This window comes from Hyperoodon ampullatus, assembly GCF_949752795.1.
Source record: "Hyperoodon ampullatus genome assembly, chromosome: 9".
Classification (NCBI taxonomy): Eukaryota; Metazoa; Chordata; class Mammalia; order Artiodactyla; family Ziphiidae; genus Hyperoodon; species Hyperoodon ampullatus.
In genome coordinates, this window is record NC_136922.1 from 13,731,290 (window position 1) to 13,754,850 (window position 23,561).

The 23,561-nt window shown below is 47.0% G+C and overlaps 1 protein-coding gene across 7 annotated transcripts in view; it reads right to left on the minus strand.

Moving 5' to 3' along the window:
- The window catches only part of ATXN7L1 (ataxin 7 like 1), a gene marked incomplete at both ends in the record, with an annotated part of 243,549 nt that extends 224,158 nt beyond the window's left edge, over positions 1–19,391 (minus strand). For all 7 annotated transcript variants that reach the window (XM_079711419.1, XM_079711421.1, XM_079711420.1 and 4 more), the window contains 2 exons: positions 18,635–18,703; positions 19,211–19,391. In XM_079711419.1, the coding sequence (XP_079567545.1) occupies positions 18,635–18,703; positions 19,211–19,391 (250 nt within the window). The remainder of the gene's footprint in view (positions 1–18,634; positions 18,704–19,210) is intronic.
- Positions 19,392–23,561: the final 4,170 nt, after the last annotated feature.

Genomic DNA, 23,561 nt, shown 5'->3' on the forward strand with positions numbered 1-23,561 from the left:
CCCCTGGATGAAAGGTGCCACATGAATGTAAACATCCCCTTCTCCCTGCCTTTCCCTCCACCCACAGGCAGCTGGTTTCCCCAGGAAGGCCGGGCAGCCAGGCTCATTCTGGGTCAGCATCAACTACCATCCTGTTATAAATCCTTCCCCACAAAGCACTGGAGACTGGTCCTCTCGCTGTGCCAAGAAGTCTTTTCTAACCATCTGTAATCCATTCAAAGGCACCCGGCAGGAAGTGGTAGCAAGGAAAACCCCTGCACAAGGCAACGGCTGGGACCACCTCGCCTCTCACTCTCGGCCAGCAACAGGAAGTCCTCCTTTCTCGGGACACAGAACATCTGTGGGAGCTCTGAAAGCTGCCGGGCGTCTGTCAGGGCCTAAATGGGCTCGAGACAGATGCATGCAAAATTTGGTCAGAAACGCAGGCTGTATTGAGTTTTTAAATTAGCTCCGAAGAAAACTCATTTGAAAAACCAAAACAAACCCCAGACCCTAAGAAGGGGGGAAAAAATATGAAAACTAACCTCAAAAATGCTTTCTTCTGATTTCTGCGGACAATTAGACCACAATTTCAAGTAGTTCCAGTCCCTCTCATTGTGGCTCCCCCTCCAATCTGGTGTTGTCAGCTGCTTCTTCCTAACAGTGAGAGCTTCATGTTTTGGCACTACAAGCTGAACCCCTCAAAGCATTTCAATGGTGAACTGGGACTGGCCTGTACAGGCTCACAAGAGCAGATTATTAAATTTTCAGGAATTTGGTGAGCCAATTAAGAAATGATTAAAAATTATATAAGCTAAAATTAAATGTATTATATTTAAAAAATAGAATAAATACTCAAAAGTTACCACTTCTATTCACCTTGCTACATTTTACTATTATCTATGCTTTGAGCAGGGGTTGAGAACTTTTTCTAGAAAGGGCCAGGTAGTAAATATTTTAGGTTCTGAGGGTCTCTGCTCAGCCATTCCACTCTACCATGGTGGTGAGTGCAAAAGTAACCAGAGACAACACATACATTACTCAACATGGCTGTGTTCCAATAAAACGTTATTTTCAAAGCCAGGTGACAAGGATTTCACTGATGGGCCATAGTTTGCCGACTGCTGCTCCTGAAGTTCTTTACATCTGCTCTATCTGCACGGAGGAGGAAATCCTATGCTAAGTGTTCTAATGCACATCTCTTCCCAACTCTGAGTTCAGTGATAGCATACCGATGGCTTGAAATGTGGTGACAGGAGAGCTTACACCACAGAAATCATCAAATGCTACAAATCAGGGCTTGATTTATTATTCGATTACCTAGTTTTAAGAAGGTGACGGAGAAAACTTTAGTAATGCAAATTTAAAAGTATATCATGTCGACAGAGAATACACTGGTGGTTGCCATGGGGGAGGGGGGTGGGAGAGGGATGGACTGGGAGTTGGGGATTAGCACATGCAAACTGGTATATACAGAACGGGTAAACAACAAGGTCCTACTATATAGCACGGGGAACTACAGTCACTATCCTGTGATAAACCATAATGAAAAACAATATGAAAACGAATGCATATATATGTATAACTGAGTCACTTTGCTGTACAGCAGTAATTAACACAACATTGTAAATCGACTATACTCCAATTTAAAAAAAAAGAAAAAAAGTATATCATGTCAGTAGCTGTATTTGAAGAACACACAGAAGTGAGGCCATATTCCCTTGGTAGTACTTGAGAACTATTATCCAATTCAGCAAGGAAGTCACTCTTGTCACCAACAATCAAGCAAAGTTCCCACATACATCTTTGTTCTTTCACTTTCATCTTCCCCACGGACTTAAATGAAAATATCAACCAGCACTTATGTCAGATGGACACTTGTTTGTCAATTTCGACCTTAGCTCAGCCAGGGGCATAAGAATTTGGCAAAAATCAACAAAAGATTTCTGTGAGAATCAACTAATGATATGAAATTTACCATGAAGAGTATTAAATATTGAGTGATATATAAATTGCATGCTAAACAGCCTTTTTTTTTTTTTTTTTTTTTTTTTTTGCGGTATGCGGGCCTCTCACTGCTGTGGCCTCTCCCGTTGCGGAGCACAGGCTCCGGACGCGCAGGCTCAGCGGCCATGGCTCACGGGCCCAGCCGCTCCGCGGCATGTGGGATCTTCCCGGACCGGGGCACGAACCCGTGTCCCCTGCATCGGCAGGCGGACTCCCAACCACTGCGCCACCAGGGAAGCCCTAAATAGTCTTTTATGAGTAAAATGTATAGTAAACCTATACATGTACATGTGCACATTTGTTTAGAGAGCGGGTTGTTAAGCATTTACTAGCACAACTTCCAGAGCATTAAGACCTAAAAATGTGTGTGTGTGTGTGTGTGTGTGTGTGAAAGAGAGACAGACACTGACCCTCCTCCCAGCACAATGAACAGAGACAGCAACAAACATTACCAGACAAAAAAGGCACCTGTTTCCTCAAAACACCATAAAAAACTAAATTGTGTTGGGGGTATCGAGTGGGTGTGCCACTGGAATATATTACAAACTGTTTCTCTTCAGTACTCATGGCACATCCAGGACTCACCCTAACTCCTTTTTCCAAAAGCGACTGTCTGGGGGAACTCACAGCCCTCACTAGGCCTAGTTCAAGGCCTGGCCATCCATGATGAAGCAGTCATTCATTCATTCATTCATTCACTCATTCCGCAAACAATAACTTGGCTCCAATTATACACCCCCTTCCCTGTGCTCCAGACAGACCCACAAAGCAAAGAGCCCCTTCCCCCAGGCCAAAGGTCGTGCAGGCAGCAGACTGAAACCTCTTCCTTCCCTGGGCCCCATTCATTCAAGCCACATTCACAACGTGAATGAATTTCACATTTCAGTCCTGAGTTCCTGGAAGGCAGGGCTGGGGCTATTGCACCCGTGCATCCTACACACTGCCCCACCCAGTGCCTAGGCGGTTGGTCATTTTCTAGTGAATGGGTGATGCAGGAAGCACTGCTCTAGCTTCAGAGCCTGAGAAGCATCACTCATCCTGGTTTGCCATTAACTTCAGCAGTTCACCGGACCCAGGCTGAATGCTGGGCTCCTGCTGGAAGATGGGAGAGCGGTTATTTTAAGTGTAATTATCTTCTTCCTTCCCCAAATTAAGGAAGAGGGTCACCTGAGCCTGTGGGAAAACTTTTCTCAATGTTTTTTTTGTGTGTGTGCGGTACGCGGGCCTCTCACTGTTGTGGCCTCTCCCGTTGCGGAGCACAGGCTCCGGACGTGCAGGCTCAGCGGCCATGGCTCACGGGCCCAGCCGCTCCGCGGCATGTGGGGTCCTCCCGGACCGGGGCACGAACCTGTGTCCCCTGCATCGGCAGGCGGACTCTCAACCACTGTGCCACCAGGGAAGCCCCATTTCTCAATATTTTTAAACTCATACTCTACCAACCAAGATGTGGTCATACTTTGCTTCCGAGCTTTGCATACAAAGCTCACTCTAGCTATCTAGAATTTCCCAACGATTATGGGTTTTCACACTATACATGCATCTTACTGAAATATGCCCAGTCCTCGCCCTAGCCCTCCCTACTTCAAACCATGGGTGTTCAACTCTTTACTCTGAAAACTGGTAATTAGAGGGGGAAACGTAACTCTGCCTTTTTAGGAGGAACTTAATAGTTCATCCCTGTTGATGAGAAAGAGGTCTTTGTAGATGAATGCCAGCCAGTAAATGTAGATCAGAATGACAGAACTTTTTTTTTTTTTTTTTTTTTTTTTTTTTTTTTTTTTTTTTTTTTTTTTTTTTGTGGTACGCGGGCCTCTCACTGTTGTGGCCTCTCCCGTTGCGGAGCACAGGCTCCGGATGCGCAGGCTCAGCAGCCATGGCTCACGGGCCCAGCCGCTCCGCGGCATATGGGATCCTCCCAGACCGGGGCACGAACCCGTATCCCCTGCATCGGCAGGCGGACTCTCAACCACTGCGCCACCAGGGAGGCCCCAGAACTTTTTTTTTTTTTTTGGCTGCACCACGTGGCTTGTGGGGTCTTAGTTCCCCGACCAGGGATTGAACCCGCACCCTCGGCAGTGAAAGCAAGGAGTCCTAACTGCTGCACTGCCAGGAAATTCCCAGAATGACAGAATTTGAAAATGACCATTCCACGACCCCCAAAGAAATAACTGATCCAGCAAGGATCATCAATGGAGGCTAAGATGATTCCAAGAAATTTCTTTTTGGGGAACACAGTTCTCACTCGGTGCCAGAGCATAACCCACAGAATGGCATGCTAATTGCAGAAGGAAAACATATCTCTGCAGTAGAGGGGTGGTCACCACCTTTCCAAGTGATCCATACCTAATAATGGGACCCGACATCATGTGCTCCTGATGAGATGTTTAACGAAGCCCTCAGAATCACCTGGACGTATTCTTTCCGAAATATCGAGCCTGAATCTGAGACTTCAGCTCTTAACTTCCAGTATGGAGGGAAAACAGGGCATAGAAAAAGACGGTAAATGACACCACGAGGAAGTGATCAGACAGATCAGAATGGGAAGCAATTTAAACAGCAATGTTTTATATATGTATATACAGAAATATATACATATGCATATATTGTATATGTCTATACATATACACACACACATCCATGGGGGCACTCTTCTAGATTTAAAGTGACTAAACAGACATAAAAACCAAATGGAATGCACGAACCTTGATGGGATCCTGGATACATATTTAAAAAACATCTACGTAAAAAAGCAGCTATAAACTTTTTGAAGGGGGCGGGAACAGACAATGGGGGAAATTTGAATACAAACCGAATGGTAGATGCTATTAGGGGATTACCACTAGCTTTCTAAGTGTGATACTGGTATTATGATTATGTTGGAGAATGCTTTTATTTTTAGGAGATGCATGCTGAAGTATTTAGAGGTGAAGTGTCACGCTGTCTGTGACTAACTTCAAAATGGTTCAGCAAAAACACACATACATATTTATATAAGGTGAGGCTCTGAGAACTTAAGTGAGTAGCTCAAGGTTACACAATCAAGATGTGTCGAAATGATAAATATTTAGAGGTGAAGTGGCATGATGTCTACAACTGATCTTCAAAGGATACAGAAATATTTATCTTTATAAGAAATCAGATAAAATGTGAACTGATTTTTAACTCTAAGGGGTGCATATAGGAGTGACCGTGGTACTATTATTTCAACTTTTTTTATACATGGGAAAATTTTTAATTTTAACATTAAGATGGTGGGGCAAAAAAGAAACAAGGCTGCAGGGGGTTGGGTTTATCAGCAAATCCGAATCGAGAAACTTCAGGCTGCTCAAAGGTGTCTGTGACGCTGGGCCCAAACTACAGTGCTTTTGCACTGCGTTTTCACCACTGATGTAGGAACTCACGGAGGATCCTGGGGCTGCAACACCCTACGCTGAACTGGGCCTTTTTGCATGGTGGCTCCAAATAGTCACCTCAACAGAAACTTCAGGAGGCCTGCCAGTTCTTAGAATCTCAACAACTTCAAAAAATCAGGTGCTAAATCAAAGAAACTCACAGGTCATCTCTAGACTGCTTTTAAAAATGAAAATATAAATGTACAGTTGTTTAGAGGATATGGAGTTTCAGTTTTACGAGATGAAAAGAATTCTGGAGATTAGTTGCACGACAATGTGAAAGTACTTAACACTTCTGAACTGTAGCCTTAAAAAGGGTTAAGACGGTAAATTTTATGTTATTTGTATTTTACCACATTAAAAAGAAAAAAAAAAGAAATAAAAATACAGGCCTCACAAGACACGTACCTGAAAACCAAACTGTATGTCTAGCTGAATTGTAACACTCTTATTAGTTGAAAATAAGTCAGGAAAGAAAAAGGGATGACGTGGTCCCTCCTCCTGTCCCCCCAAATCCACAAGATTATAATGCAGTTGTGAAAATAATACATCAGGTGAGCAATGGAATGGCCAGGAAGTGTACGATGTAGGGGCCAAAGTGCATGATGGGTACGGCCAGCAGCATGGGGTCCACAGGAGGTACGGGCTGCACGCAGCCTGAGAAGCTGGGGAAGCTCCCACAGAGTGTTTGGGGCTCGGGCCCTGCAGAACGAGAGAAAGGCAAAGGCCAAAGACGGGCACGGGGCTCGTAAGGGGCAAACCGCCTGTCAGGATTTTAAGGGACTGAGGCACAGGGGACCTGGAACACTGCGTTAACTGTGGTCAGTGGGGAAGTGATGATGGGTTTTCATTCAGGAACAACCTGATAAAATGTGACTTTTCGGGAGATTAATTTTGAATTGGTATGCTGGGCAGACAGAGACAGGGAGGCCAATTAAGCAGCTATTATAAAAACCTAGGTTGGCTATGAGGTGGGCTAGCCTGGGATGGGGGCTCAGGGCCAGGAGGGATGGGAGAGAGGCAGGGGACTGCTCTTACGGGGAGAGGAGGAGGGGAGGAGGGAGGGAGGGAGGGTCTTTCTCGAGCTACTGGCTAAGGGAAGATACAAAGACGGCTCTGCACTTGCACTGGGTCTGGGGGGGTCCTGGGGGTGCAGTAAGGATGCCTGTGAGGGGCTGTCCAATGCAGTAGGCCAGAGGCATGAGCAAGGAGAAGGGTGGGCTGCCACAGAGCAAACCCTGGAGGGAAGGGGGGAGCTGGGAGGGGCTGGCGGGAGAGGCATACAAGGGGGCATCACCGGGCTTCGCTGGTGGCGCACTGGTTGAGAATCTGCCTGCTAATGCAGGCGACACGGGTCCGAGCCCTGGTCTGGGAGGATCCCACATGCCGCGGAGCAACTAGGCCCGTGAGCCACGGCCGCTGAGCCTGCGCGTCTGGAGCCTGTGCTCCACAACAAGGGAGGTCGCGATAGTGAGAGGCCCGCGCACCGCGATGAAGAGTGGCCCCCGCTTGCCACCACTGGAGAGAGCCCTCGCGCAGAAACGAAGACCCAACACAGCCAAAATAAATTAATTAATTAAAAAGTGGGCATCACCAAAACTTTGGAAAAGAAAATAAGGTGTTCAAAAAGCTCAAGGGCAGTCTACTATCTAATGAAATCCCCAATAATTTCGTTTGGAAAGCAAACAGCCCCCTCATCGGTCCAAGGCTGGATTATTCTAGATTGGGTTTGCACAGAACAGAGCCCTCTCTCTTTTCAAAGGTCTTCTGCCGTTACGTGTTTGGTCTGAGCCTCTGAAAGTGGCAGGGCTCACTTGAGGGCATTTTCCCTGCTTCTGCAGAAGACGGTGAGAAAGGACACAATGGCCAAGGTCAAGGGTGTAGTGCCAAGGAACAGAAGCCTGGAGTCTGGGGACGAGGCTCACAGGGTGGCCGAATGGAGCCAAGCTCACCCAAACGTGGCCGGCTTCACTTTCCCAGCACTCCCCTTTCTTCCTGACAGTCTGCGGCAGATGCCGTCACATGGGAAAGGTGTTCCAGCCCACGAGCTCTGGGCCTCTACAGGAGGATCAAAACACCGGCCGGCAGACCAAGCGACTAGGGCCCATCAAAGGTCACCTGAAACCCCACACTGATGAGGGAACTGAGTAGGAGGGACAGCGCTGAAGAGGAAACACATGTCGAGGGCTCCCCTCGTCTCTAAAACCACTGAGACAGGGCTTCCCTGGTGGCGCAGTGGCTGGGAGTCCGCCTGCTGATGCAGGGGACACGGGTTCGTGCCCCGGTCCGGGAAGATCCCACATGCCGCAGAGCGGCTGGGCCCGTGAGCCATGGCCGCTGAGCCTGCGCGTCCAGAGCCTGTGCTCTGCAACGGGAGAGGCCACAACAGTGAGAGGCCCGTGTACCGCAAAAACAAAACAAAACAAAACAAAACAAACACTGAGACACAGAGAGAGAGAGAGAGAGAGAGATCTTCATCCAGTTCCTTGAGGATCAGCCAGGTCCCCACGTACAAAATGCTAAGTACCCTAGTTAATGGGGAGTACGTGAAATCCAGAGTCACGGACCTGAACATCACCACGTCGCCCGACCCTCATGTGGAAGATGCATTCTGTGCCTCTCTCAGCCAGTCCAGTCACAGATTCTTCTTTGTCACTGCCCCTCAGAGCCAGTCACAACTAGGGTTATCTCTGTGGCTGAAGAAGGCAAAGGTCTTTCACACCCACTTAGCAGGCGCATTGCCCATCAATAGGTCACCTCTAACCGGAGGGTATTGAAAAGGAATCTCCGTTCCATCATCCAGAGAAGCACACCCTTCATGAAATCACTAACAATCCCACTGCCAAGAGGGAAACTAAAAAGCGGCCTAGAAGATGTTCAAAAGGGGGAAAAAAAAAGAGAAATCATCACTGTAGATAGATGCCCCTGGAGTTGCTTGGCAACCATCTCTGCTAACACCTTCTCCCAAAAAGGAACAGTTTAAGTCAGCTCCTGAGAGTTCCCTGAGGCCAGGGCTCTGACCACAGAGGCCCCAGAGCTGGGGCCTGGGGATGAGAAAGCATTTCACTGAGGGGGAGACCTGGGGCCCCATCAGCAGGCCACAGGCTTACACACACGAGGGGGAAGAAAACTATAACCATTTTGCTTAAAGAACATGCTCTTTGAGGCAGGACTGGTACTAGGGTGAGGTGAGTGAGGTGCTCAGGGTGCAGCATTTAACGAGGCCCTCGCTCTGCATTTGCAGGAGCCTGTGTGTGCATCTTTAAATGTGTGTTCTGGGGGCCCCGCCGGCCTCCCCTTAGTCCTAGCCGTGCTCCTAGGGCAATATGATGACACGGTGCTTAAGAGTACTGCCTCTGGAATCAGCCTGCCTCTGGGTTCAAAGCCCAGCTCTTCTTCCCTGCTGTATCACCTTGGGTAAATCACTTCACCTCGCTGAGACTCAGTTTCCTACTCTCTAAAATGAGGTTGATACAGGAACTGCCTTAGAGAGTGTCATGAGGGTTAAGTGAGAAAAATGCACATTTGGCTCTAAGTCTGGCACCTTCTCAATGCCCAGTAAACGGCAGCTAGGATTGTTATTTTTAAAAACACATAATAATAATAAAAATAAGAAGAAAATTTTAAAAACATACAAGCAGAACCCCTTAAACTGGACCTACGGAATCCAAGTGTCTGGGAGTGGTCCTGGTGCCTCGGCCTTTAAAGAGCTTTGCAAAGGATTCCCAAGGTGGGCAGGGTCGAGAGCCACTTCCTGTAACCAAAGTTCAGTAAACATCAGAGCCATCTAGGGAGCGTGTTCAAATGCACATTCTTGTGTTCCACTCTGAGTGCTTCTGATTCAGTGTCACTGCAGCCTGGGATGCTAAGTACCTAGGTGATTTCAACACAGGGTCCCCCAAATGACCACACTTTGGAAAAAACTGAAACTGACTTGCCCTTGAAAACTCACAGCACAGGGACATGGGTCCAACTCTTCTTGTTTTTCTTCCTGGCATCCTTAAAGCATGAGGGACAAAATATGGACCAAAGATGCCTAGTGAGTCAAGGCACACTCCTGGAGCACTAAGGATGCCGTCTGTCCCCTGGAAGTGGCAGCTCGGCTAAGGCAAGGAAGAGGACCCAAGTGCCCGGTAAAAGCGACAGTCATCATAAGAGAAGCTTACATTATTGAGTACCTACTGTATGCCACATAGCATCTCATGTGTTTTCACATCGACCCTGAGAGCTGCTATTATTCCTATTCTGAAAATGAGGAAATTGAGGCTCAGAAAAGTTATCCTATTACACAGCTACTAAGTGGCTGAGTCCAGATTTAAATAATGCTCCATGAAGCTTCTAAGCCTGCAATGCCAATGCACTTTTGTGATAAAATATACATAACATAAACATGTACCGTTTTAGCCATTTTTACATGTTCAGCTCACTGTCGCCACCATCTAACTCCAGACCTTTTTCATCTTTCCCAGCTGGAACTCTGTACCCATTAAACACAAATTCTCCACTTGCCCCCTCCCGCAGTGCCTGGCAACCCCCATCCTACTCTCTGTCTCAATGAATATAACTCCCCTAGGAACCTCATAGAAGTGAAATCATATCGTATTTGTCTTTTTGTGGCTACTAGGCTCTGAAAAAGAGCTAGACACCACCTTGGTCTGATCCAACCAAACTAGGAATGTGTCTCAACCATCTTCCATACCCTGGTCAGTGTCATCAGTTTGGATGTCCTGTCTCCCCACCCCCAACCCAGGACTCCATGACCTATTGGTGTATTGCGGCAGGGTCACAGAGCTCCCTGCTCCCACAATCCCCCAGCCAAAGGGGTCCTTGAACTGTTAATGTTCAGAGAACCGCAACGGGCGTCACAGAACAGGTACACTGATAACTGCTTCTATGTTCAAGGAGCCCGTCACTGCGTCACTTTTATCTTCCTGATGTTACTCTGTCCTGCCCTAGACAGTATTTACTTGGTTTCCTTTTTTCTTTAAGCACCTGATCCCTGAAATTGGCAAGCAGAATTGTGTTATGAAACCTCAGGTACAAAGACAAAGCATCCACATAAAAACAAAAGCTTTCCCCACAGTGGAATTCCAGCTTGACTTAGAGGCAACTGCGTAGCCAAGTCTAACGCTGGCATGGTCAGGGTCCTTGGCCTCAGCTCACTTGCAGGAGGTGCTTTCCTAGGCTCTCAGCATTAGTTCAAGGGCCTCAGGGTCCAAATCCAAGTCCATTTGGCTGATGTGGCCAATCTGAGCTCTGCCACAGGAGAGAGAGCCAGCCAACCAGCATGAGCTGGGAACCCAACCTCGGCAGAACGTCACACCAAGAATTTTAGGAGAGAGAGACACACACGGAAGTCAGTCCTTGACATTCAGTTTCTACAATTTGGAAAAAGGTCAACCCACTGGCCAACCCTCTCCCTCTCCATCAGAGCTACCTTTGATTGCTGTGGTCATGATTGGACGCCCAGTGGTCAAGCCCTGGAGATGCCCCCATGGTCCCCGCGAGGCAAGACTGGTGTCAGGGCTCCCAAGAAGTGACCCACAACACTGGGGGGTGGGTGTGGATGTCCCTGCGGCCCTCTGCAAGGAGAGGGGCAGCCTCTCCTCAAGGGTGCTGCCGGCCTGGGGCAGGGGCACGCAGTCATGTGTAGCTGCTCCTCCGACCCTTCTAAAGCCATCTGTCTGGCTCTCTGTGGCGCAGGGGTGTGCTTCAGCCTCACCCCTGTGTTCTAGGATCTTCTCCAGTGGTGTCTTGTCCATGAATAGTTGGTAGTAGTTCTTGTGAGGAGGGGCAAAGTCAGGAACGACCTATGTCACCATCTTGGTGATGTCACTTCTACTGCAGTCACTAAATGATCCTAGTTTCCAGACATGAACACTGGGTCACCTCAGAGGATGGGGTCCTTGGGTAAAAGGGATTTGATTAGGACAGGGTCTCCCTGTGTCTGCTGCTACCATTTTATGTCTACTTCCAAAGGATGTCATGAATGAAACAAAGCGTCATGAATGAAAGCTTAGCCCAAAGGATATAAACACGATGTACACAGAAAACCAGGCAAACCCAAATCTGCCTCACTTCCCTAAATCACTTCTGAAGCGGAGACAGCGGGCCTCTGTGAGCCACTGGCTAGAGTGAACATGGCCTTCCAGGCCTAAATAATGCCACAGACCACTCGGCACACAGGCCAGAGCCCTCAGGAACCCGATCCTCCTCTGCCCTTCCTATTTTCTAATCCTTAATGTGGAAATCCTGAAACCAGCCGCTTTGCTCTCCATCACGTGGATCCCCATCTCAGACAAATCCCATGGGTAATCAACTGCACAGAACACCAGTTGTATTTCCAGCCTGACTTTAAATATAAACTGAAATCCTTAATGCTTCACCGTGACGCTTTCGACATCAGGGACCCCCGTACAATAAATGCCGTCATTATCCAAATCGGCGCCCTGGGGTCTCCTCCACCCGCAGTGACGGAGGGCTGGGCCACCCGGAATTAGAACCTGAATCTCAGTGCTGTCACCATTTACTACAGAATGGACACAAAGGTTTGGAGGGGTCGTCTCGGAAACCTTTGGAGGAGAACTCCGTGAGGGATGGAGTCTTCTCTCTTTAGATGCTCCCAAAGGTGGCACCGTGCGGGGGACAGTCACAGCTCCACGCTTGCCTGCTAAGTATTCAGTAAGGCTGCCTCACCGGGAACTTAGGCCTAAGAAACAGAAAGATGGTAGCAGAATATTGTTGAGTCTATTTTTCTTGTGTGCTTAGCCTTTCCAGCCTCACCTTACACCACTGATTCTCTATCAGGGTGATCTGGTACTCTGCCACCCCATCCCCAGGACCGTGGGCAATGTCTGGAGACATTTTTGGTTTTTTCAATTCAAGGGAGGGGTAGGTACCACTGGAATCTAGGGACAGAGGCCAGGGAGGCTGCGAAACATCCTACACCACACAGGACAGTCGCCCACCGCAAGGAAGTAGTGTTCCTGCTGAGAAACTTTAGACCACTCTCTGCTTTGCTATCGTCGCACCAGCAGCAGACTTTTTAGTTTCTAGAACATTCTATATTCTCTCACTTTGGGCCTGCACACGTGTTGTTTCCTTTAACTCCGTCCCACCCAGCGCTGCATACGGATAACTTCCGTTCATTCTCCAGGTTTTGGCATAAATAAGATTTCCTCAGGGAGGCGTTCACTGAACCCCTCACCTAAATTAGGCCCCCTGCCATGCTTTCCAACAGTACCCCAATGTTCCCTTTCAGAACACTCACCACGGCCGCCACGACTTTTTTAATGTCTGCCTTGGCTGCTAGGATGGGAGCGCCACAACGCAAGGGCTGCGCTTTTTCACTGCTCTCCCCCCAGGCCTAGCCCGGTGCTGTCCCACTGTCTGTCTCAAATGCACAACAGGGGCCAAGAAAGCAGGAGGGGGTATTAAAAAACTAAGCAAGACACCCAGGGGCTTAAACCATCCTCCCATTAAGCAGGCACCAAAAAGACACTGCAGTAGCTGCTCGTGAATTTATCCCTAAGATAAATGGAAAGGGCAAGACACTAGGCAAAACTTATAGGATGCTCTCAGCCGTGTGGGGAAAGCAGGCAGCAAAAACTATCTATGTATCTCCTTGAATGCACATAGGCTATCTTGGGAAAGACACACAAGCAACTGGGGACAAGGGTAGAAGGGAGACTTTCTTTTCACTGCATACCCTTCTCAACGTTGTAACACGTGAACATTATTTTTAAAAAAATAAGAAGCATTTAAATGAGATAGAGAGAGGGAAATAGTCTACATTTTCCAGAGATAAAAGCATCATTCTTGTAGACTGACATATGATGAGAACCCAGCACAGGGTAACCGTGCCTTCTGAAAGGAGCCAGAGCCACATTTTCTCCACATGAGAACCCAGGCACATGGAAATACTTGTATATATAAAGAGAGAGTCATTTTAGAGGCTTTGTATGTTCAAAACTAGATGGTGCTGGAAATCCCCTCCTTCGGCTTTGGTTCTGGCACTCCCCGCCCCGCCACCCTCCATCGGCGGGATGCAGCTGTGAAGCTGATTCATTGTCCAAGCCCTTCTCCTCCTTTTCATCTTTCCTCCCCACCACCTTGAGGCCACTGTGTCTCTCATGTCCTTTCATCCCAAGCACTGGGCAAAAGAAGAGAGATGATAATGAAGCGCCAAAGTGAACAAATGTTGCTGCTCGTTAGCAAAAGGGGAGGAAGGTAGGCTTAATGGAGAAAGAAGTTGAAATGAATGGCGAAGAGGAGGTTTATCGATATAATCTGTGGACTTGGTGTCTTCCTATCGCCTATTAGCAGAGATAATGGAGTTGTGTGTAGGATGATAAAGGGGAACTGTCCGCAGTTTACTAGAAATCACCACCACTTGTCGCTGGCTTCCCTGGCTTGGATTCTAAGAACCCTCCATTCTTACCAGGTCAGTTGCCATCTTTACTCCGATTTGCTCCCATCCAGCCATAAACGCAAGACTCCTAGACTTGAGTTGAACACATTCCCATGTTCCGTGCTTCCTCCTGTGGTCCAGCCTGACTCTACCAGCATCTCAGGAGAACAGCAAACTCTCACAGTCACAGCAAGATCTTACTGGCCCCTGAACAGTTTTCAAATTGGAAGCATTCCACAAGTTTACCTACATCAAATCGAAACACCTGGGAACACTGACACACAGACAAATGCCCGAAGTAATGAGGGTAGGCTTCCAAAAGACCCAGACAACGACCCATTGAGGACCTTCTATGTTCACTGATCAGATTAAACAACTGATCGATTATTTAAAAAATTATTTTTTAGACCTCCTGGTCCCCAGAAAGAACTTTGTAAACCTTTCTCAGCCATAAGCCCCAAAATGCCAAAGTATTTTTCTCTAGCTCTTGATAAACGTTATCAACGACTACATATCAGCTGTACTCCATTAAAAGCATGGATAGCACAGAAATCAGTTTTTTAAAAATCCTTAGCTTTATAAAAGTATAACACGGTTTACTCTAAAAATGAAATTTCTGATTGAGTATATCTTTTCTGTTCATCACTGATTAGTTAAAAATCCTAGTTGGTTATAATAATAAAATTTTCTAGAACTAGCTTCATTAATACATGATGATGATAATCCTAATAACATCTAAAAAATAATAAAGGCACATATTCATTAAGCACTTATTTTGTGCTAAGCCCTTTGTATTATCTCAGTAAATCCTTACAGCAACCCTGTTATTATCTCCGAACTTGTATAGTCCAGGACACTTACGAGCTATATGCACCTGGTCCTTATTTATGAATTGATGTTCTTAAAAAAAAAAGTTCAGGTGAGGCAATTAGAAAAGGGAGACATCTTTCTAAATCACAGAGCTTTTCCCCAATTAGCTTGAAAAAAGTCTTCCAATAAATCTATGAAGCTGGAGTGAGAAAATTATTTTAAAAGGTTAGCTAGATGAATGGCCTTGGAATTTTCTATCATAATGGCAGCTCACATATTAGATTAGGCTGATCAGGTTTCTGGGACTCCTCCTCTTAGGAAATCTCAGTGCTTGATGGATCCAAGCTGACTGAGGTCAACCCCCTCTCCACTAAGGGGAATACATCACCCTGGGCTTTGGACTAAAACCCTCAGTTTTCTCAGAGTCCTAAAGGCCACATACCATTCACAAACTATTTGCAGCACAATATGCTTTTGTACGAGATGCAGTGAGGTTTGCCACCAAGAGATTATAAAAGGAGAAAATAAACCCAGGATGTAGTAGTGTAAGATATTTTTAATGTGAGGGCTTGCTTTTTTTTTTTTTTTTAAGTTTCTTCAAAAAACAGCCTGTCTAGTATGACTGCATCTCAAATGTAGGTACATTCAACAGAGAAACTTAGGTTCAGAGGTCTCAAAGGGACCTCAGGAGACTTTTAATCCACTCCCTTACTTTACAAGAAAGAAAACAGGCCAAGACAAGGGAAGTGATATTCCCAAAGTCATATACAGGATTAGGAAGCGGACTTAAAGTCCTCTCCCGTGCTCCCTTCACCACTTCAGGATGCCCTCAATATAACCCCACATGACCACACACAAGCACGGAATTAACAACACCTTCTGAACCCAGGTGATGATCTGGCAAGGTTCAAAAGCATTTGCCAAATTCCTCTTGACCATAATTTTAGCTAACTTTGGACAAAATAATAACATGAATGTGAAGACTTTACTACAGAAATTTCAAAGCATTCAGTTAACATTTCATACTGATATAGGTGGAGAATTGAAGTAGAAAAAGGTTCAAGAAACGCAGAAGGAATTATCTTTCAATAACCAGGTTGTTCAAAATTCTGCAAGTCCTTCCTGTATCTTCTGAAGCTGTGGCCAGATGGAGGCAGAAGGTAAAATGATTATTTTTTCACTTTCCCAGCCTAATTTTTTTCCCTGAGCTTAGTCTATAAAAAATATCATATCACAATGTTCACAGCAGCATTATTCACGATAGTCAAAAGGTGGAAACAAGCCAAATGTCCATCAACAGACGACGGATAAACAAAACACGGCATGTACATACAATGGAATATTATTCAGTCGTAAAAAGGAATGAAATTCTGATACCCGCTGCCACACGGATGAACAATGAAAGCATGATGCTAAGTGAAAGAAGTTGGACACAAAGGGACACATATTGCAAATATATAGTATCTAGAATAGGCGACTTCATAGAGACAGAAAATAGAACAGAGGTTTCCAGGGCCCGACCCTGGGGGAGGGGGACTGGGAAATTATTATACAATGGAGACAGGGTTTCTGGTTGAGATGATGAAAAAGTTCAGGAACTGGATGGTGCTGAGGGTTGTACAACACTGGGAATGTACTTAGTATCACTGAATTGTAGACTTTAAAATGGTTAAAATGGTAAATTTTATGTTATGTTTATTTTACCACAATAAAAAAAGTATCAAAATCTGGATCATATACCTTCATTTCTTAATTGGAGTTCCTAAATTTTATCTATTCATTGCTATTAAAGCACAAATCTCAAGACCTGCCTACTGTTGATGACACCCTGGTCAGTCTATGTATGCTCACATACAGAGAAACACAATCACACCTAGGCCACGTTTTGTCCTGCAGAGATCCATCCACAACCACATATTCACCCTGAGACCTGCCACACGATGGCTCCAACAAGGCCAACAGCAACACTAAGGCAACCAGTGTTTCTGGGGACTTTGGCAACCAAACACCCTGACACCAAGTCTCAGCTCAACCTTTAAACTCCTCACCACGGCGAAGAGATATATAGTTCATATATGTATACGCTATCCATAAAGAAAATTGTGTGCACATGCCAGGAAGACCTCCAGGAATTGCTAACCCAGACCTGCTCCACCAGGCCCACGAACAAAGAGATTTCAGCCCATCCATGGCTATTTGGTGAACTCAGCAATTGCATGTTACACTGAACAGTGGGGGTCCTTAATGCAAATGCATATCATTAGAAGCTAAATCTTTGTACCTTTACAGGAAAACGATATAACAAGCGGGATGTACCACTTGTGACTTCTGAGGAAAGGACAGCTTTACATTCTTTTTTTCCTTAAAAGAATCTATTTCTCATGAGGCAAAGAGAATCTGAGAATGAGAGTTTTTTGAAACAGAAGCCCAGAGAAGGGTGCAGAATGTGAGTTTTGTGTGTTATAGTCATAATCTATCACGCAGGTCTGAGAGGTGCCAATTCTGGGCCATACCATGACCTTTATTCAACTTTAAAGGTTTTTACAACTTCATCTTCTTTCGTGGAAACCTGTTCATTGCCACCGGTCTGATAACTGAGTCCCGTAAGCGTTTAAAGATGTTAAGGGTTTGTGAAGAAAAACAATCTCCAGTGATACTTCCCAATGCCAACACACATGGACATTGAGCACAAATAAGCTGCCACTTGTAAGAAGGCCACTTGACATCATTCCCTTGTGCATCCTAAAGACACACGTCAAGATCACACTAAGATATTTAGAAGCAAACATCTTTAGAATGAGGTTTCGTTCCCAAAGTGCTTAATTAGCAGAAACATTACGCTAGAGCGCTGTCCTTGAATATGCATGCATTTGAACCTCCATGTCATTTTTTCTGAAGCACAAATTCTCCTCTCACTGGATGGTCAGGAAATGATTGGGCACAGAAAACCGACTGTCTGAGGTGTGATCCACAAAATGAGTTCCATCTTTCCAAGCAGGTTTCAGCTGCCTACCAGGGTGACACCGCGGTTTATGAGGGAGACCGTTCTTTTGTGTCTAATGGCCTTTTCTCCGTTCATTTTGGATGAGCCAGGCTCCTATGGCCTAGTTATGGCTGAACTCTTTCAACACTTCCTGCCAACCTCTTCTGCCCCCTTGCACCTCCTCCCACCCCCAATTTCAGCCAACCACGTTTACAAGACACCAGTTAGTAAATCACAATTCAAATGAACCCATCCATTTGTTCAGCAGAAAGTGGCCTCTGGAGTTGCTCCATGTGAAGCCCACAGGTCAGAGTTACATATGGCAGGCTTGCAAACGCGAATAGGCTATGATTTATTTATGACGACCATGTGTGTTTGATGCCCAGTTCCAGTAGGCTGTGGCTTCACTCGCCTGCCTCCGCCTGGGATGACCTAGCTACTCACTGTGTCCCATTTCAGGTACTGTATTTCCATTCCACGCTGGGGAAGCAGAGATGGGTGACCGGCTGGGGGCTGCACACACAGACGCCCCTAACCCTGCTCACCACATACCAATCTGTGACCAAACACAAAGCGTGCCAAACGTAACTTGCTGCAAAGGTTTGCCACGTACCATGGCTTTCAGGGGAGAGTGGAGAAGTAGCTGCTGGGATGATTGACCACATCGGGTTCATTAAATTGTTGTGTATTTACCCACGAGGAAGGCTGGGGTGCTTGTGAAGGGAGCCCCGCTCCTCATTTCAGCGATTTCCACCCCACACCATTTGGCAATGATGCTCCAAAGGCGAATGGCAGATATGCACCAGAAGGTCCAAATGTGGACTCCAGCTGAAGTGCAGGAAACTTCTGCCGTCAACAACCTCCCCGCCTCTACCCCCCAGTTGTATTTATACTTTGAAAGAAGTTAACACGAAGCAGTAGTCACCTGGGCGTGCTCAATTTTTGACAAGCCTTAGTCACTCTGTACCCAGCGGAACAATTCACATTATAGTCGAAATCCTGTGAAGATTCTGCCACACATGCTAACACTAAGATGCCAGTAGCTCCACTTACCTTCTTTATTAAGCCTCATAACCTCCCTGCTTTTTCCACCCTCTTTTCCAGCCTCTTCTAAATCTACATCTGCAGATGAAAAAGAAAAGGAAAAAAGAAAATAAGGACAAAAAGAGAAAAACAGGGGGGGAGCCAAAGTCAAGGGGGGGGAGGGAGAGTGTTTATTTGCAAACAGATCGATATAAATACTGGATATGAACATCTTTCAAAAATTGACAATGCAACATTTTCTCCCAAGTCCGTATTTCCATCTACCTGGCCCAGATAGGTACCAACAAAACTATGCAAGCAGCAACAGAGTAGCCTTTTGAACGGATACACCGTGGGGCTGTGAAAGCCCACCCCGCGGGCTGCCACGGGGAGCGGGCACAGACAGACAGACAGACAGCCCTGGCAGCAGGGCCTCTCTCTGTGCATTGATGATCTGTCTCTGTGTGTATTTATTTAGAGAGAGGGAGAAGCATGGAGGACACCGGGGGCCACTCTCTCTCCACACACACACTTTTTCCCAGTGGCTCTAGGTGAATGGAAAGGTTACAGGGTAATAAAAGGAGGAGGAGGCGGTGGGGTTCTTACTGTCGGAGCAGTGTAATTTGGCGGCGTCGATCCAGGAGGACCAGGGTTTGCCCAGAAACGCCTCCGGACTGGGCACTTTGCGATCCAGTGTCGCCATTGCTCTTCCTTCTTGTTGCTTTTTCCCTGTTCCTTCGGCAGCAGCAGCCGAGAGACACGGGATTCGAGAACGCTCCGACGTCATCTTCGGAACGTTCCGACATTGAGTGTTCTGAAAGGGGGAGGGAGGGAGGGAGGGAGGGAGGCAGAGGAGGAGGAGAGAGCGAGGAGGAGGAGCCGGCGTTCAGCGCCCGGCCCGGCTCGGCTCGGCTCTCGGCGTCCGCCGCCGCCAGGGGCACCAGAGAGACGCCCCGAGGCCCGGCGCCCGCACGCCCGCCGCCGGGGGCGGGGCCGCGCGCCGGGACTCGAGGCTGCAGCGCCCGGCCCCGGGATGCTACGGCGCCGTGGCCACCGCCGGCACCCGCGAGCCGGGATCGCAGGGGCTGGGCGTGCGGGCAGGGGTCGGGGATGGCCTGAGAGAGGCGCGACTTGGGGCCGTGGGAAGGACAGTCTTCCCCGCAGAGTTGCGCTCGAGGACGGAAAGTTTTTGCACGCAGCCCCTCCAGCGCGTCCTTCCCTCGCCGGTGCCTGTCGCCCACGGTGAGGCGCCCCCGCGAGGATCCCCGCCGCTTAGTGGGGAGGGGCCGAGCAGCCCCCTTCCCCGACGACCACCCCAAGCCAGGGAGGGGACCCTGGTGACCTCTCCTCCCAGCCACCTCTCCCTCCACCCTGTCTTCTCTTTCACGGTGGACCTTGGGCCGTGGAGGATTCTGCGGATGCCTTTGGGAGCTGAGACCAGTGGGTAGATGGAAGTGGTTCTAAAAAGCAGGTGAGTTTGGGGCGAGAGGAGCTGCCTTCCCATCTCAGACGGCGGGGCGTTCAAAGCTCAAAACGCAGGGCCGGGGTCCCCCCAGATTCTCCGCGCGACGCGTGTCTCCGGCTCTCAGAGAACCACTGCGTAGACTTGGCTCCAGGATCACGATAGTGGGAGCGCGGACTCACCGACTGTCGGAGGATGCTGCTTAGCGGGCCAAGCCCCTCGAGCCGTTTCCAGCGCTCCCCACTGTGAGATGAGGATGGCCCGGATTAGCGCGTGCAACCTTCGGCCGGGAATCTGATTCCTGGGAGAATTCACTTCAGGCTTCTTTGGCCAGCTAGAAAGGAAGCGTTAAATGTTCTCTGGATTTTGGACATTTGAGGCTTTGAGATTTCCCCCCTCTCCTTAGGGGTTGGCAGCAAAGGCCTTAGAAGGTCTTCTGGTACCTCTTAAAAAAAAAAAAGTCATTTAATTTACTAGGAATTACCTAAAATATACGGACACTCCCCCCCAATCGATATATTTCCCTCATCTCCCCCAGCACCCTTTTAGTTCTTACAACCTCTGTTTCTGCCCCGTGGCTGAAGAGCATGGATTTGAAGTTGCTTTGTACTGAGGTCTGCTGTGCCTGTCATCTTATGCTCCTGCCCTTGGCATCCTGTACCTCAAAGCCGGGTTTAGGATGTACTGGGCTCTGGAAGCTGGTTAGAAAAGTAGTGCTGTACTATTCATGATGTGAAGAAAGGAAGGCCTGGACTTTGATGGTCCCATGCAGGTGGAGAGGAGGAGACAGGTATGAGAGACACTGTGAAGAAAGGCCTCATCAGAGAGTACGTTGGATGACTGGATTTGGGGAAAGGGAGAGAGAACTCAGAGGTGGAAGTAATTAGATCATGGAACATTTTCCTCTTCCCCTACAGCTTTCCAATTTTCCTTCCATTTTGGTGTTTATTCCTCATTGTGCATGCAAGGGTGGTAGGCAGCCTCTAAGATGACCCCAGTGACCCCCACATCCTGGTTTGCATGCCCTTGTGTGATTCCCTCCCCTTCTCTGTGGGCTGGCCCTAGTGACTTGCTTCTAACAAATAGAATGTGGCAAAGTGATGTCCCTTCTGAGGTTAGGTTCCAAAAAGACTGTGGCTTCTGTCTTGCTCACTCTTGCTCTCACGGGCCTACTCTAAGGGAAGGCCACAGCTTGCAGTTGGGAGCTACCCTTTGGAGAGGTACATGTGGCAAGGAACTGAGGGAGGCCTCTGGCCAACAGGCCATGGGGAAGTGAGGCTCTTTGTTCAGTACCCCGTGAGGTGCTGACTCCTGTCAATGGCCACGAGAGTTTACAGGTGTGTCCGCCTCCAGTCGAGCCTTGAGATGAGACCACAGCCCTGGCCCACAGTTGTGAAAGACCTTGAGGCAGAGGTTCCCAGCTAAGTCAAGCCTGTATTCCCGATCCACATAAACTGTGAGATCATTAACGCTTGTCATTTTAAGTTGTTAAGTAACTTGTTACATGGCAATAGGTAACTAATACAGAATGGTTTGGGTGTAAAGTGATGGGTTAACAAAAAACTTACTAGAAAAATATGTTTAACAAAGGACGAGTCTGAGCAGTGTTCCCTTGTTCCTCTTTTGAGCCTCCTGTGAATTGTGTATCATCCTTCTCGAAATTTTTGGCCAGCTTTCTGCAGGTGGTTTACACTAGTATCTCCTACATGCTGAGTATGGTAATTTATCTTTATCCTTTGGGTACTCAAGTTTCTGCTATTTAAACTCAATCACTACTTTATAGAGAGTTCACCAAGGACAAGGTCATGATGTAACTGTTGGGAAAAAGTCTTTAGTGACAGCGATGCCACCACACTGGTGGCTGTTACAACCCTACCCTCCTTGAGGTATGTGGAGGGTACAGTGATGAAGGGACTCAAGCCCAGGGGCTGGGAGTCAGTGACTTGAGCTTCCAGAAAATTCTGTCTCCTCTCCTGGGAGCCACTTTAAGTCACTCAAGAAAAATCAAAGCTTGTTTATCATCAGGGAAAGTAAGGGCATCTAAGGTGCAGAAGAAACAAAGCCATGGTTCACTATTTTAACATTACTACCCCAGCTGAGTTTCTCAAGTTATTTCTGCCCATCACCCTGAAGATGATACGACAGCCCAAATATTATTCCCTTCTAGCTGGGGGGATTTTAGTTTGCAACATAGTAAAGTATGGGCTGGAATCGAAAAGTGATTTGGCCTCTCTACAAAACAAGACTTTGGATACCATTGCCATGTTTAACTGATAGAACACGTATACGTTATTGCCGTTAGAGTTATGAGGTATAATTGTAGTTTCTACTCTAAGCCTTCCACAGTTTCTCTGACTATGGAGATAATAATACCATCTTTGTGAAACTATAACCCACCTATGACTTCGTAACTATGGATAACATGGCTGTCGATTAAATTACACCGCTGGGAGCCAGAGAATGAAGAAGGCATTGCTCATCCAACTACTAGATTTTTACACTTGACTTTTGATGAAAATTGAGGTCAGTTGGGAGTAGTGCTGGCGTCAGCATGGTGCATATATATTGTTATATGCATGTCTATACTTATATACCAACTATGTATATGGCAAGTTTATTGCAGACTTGAATTCCTTTGGGTAGTAAATAGTCACAAATATTATTAGTGACAACAAGAATCTTATACATCCTTAATAGGAATAAACTGACCTGCAAAACAGTAATTTAAAGCACGTTAGTATAATGTCTATGTGATAAAACTGTCTAGCAAAGGGGTAACACCTTCTTCCCGCATGATTAATGTTTAGGAAGATAAAAGGGGTGTAAATATTTTTATTGTTTTATTATCTTTCTTAGAAAAATGACAGCAGTTGGTTTAATTAAAAAGGAGACTCTCCCAACGACCAAATAAAGAAATCAGCTCAATGGAGATGACAATGGAAAAATACCTATTTAATTTGAATAACACCTGGTTCTGGGGAAATGTGCATCAAATACGGAGCCAGCATTCGCTTAGTGTGATTCATGTGCTGTTTCACCACATTATTGAAAAGAAGAGAGGAGGGAATATTAGCTGTCTCATTTGAGGATATTAAACTCCTGCTGGGGTTGAGGCGCTGTGTGCGCACCCTACTTCCTACCTAGACCGATGTTGGGAGTTACCTGGAGGCGATGAGGGGAAAATGACATGTTCCATTAAAATGAGGCATCCCTGGAATTGTTTGATGTGCTTTGCTTTAATTGAATCCATCTATCCCATCTGCCACTCTTTTCTCTAAATTTATTTTCCTAACCCTCTCTCTCTGAGAATTGTAATTTGGGGGGAAATTTTACATACATTGTTGCCTTTTTTACAAAGCTCCCTGTATCTGGAGGGCAGATGTGCTGTCTCCCTCACCTTGTTAGATTAGGTTGCCTGCCTCTTCCCTGACCCCTGTGTGTTGGTGGATCAAATAGGACTGGGATAAGAAGACCCCTAGAAGCACCAGGAGTAGG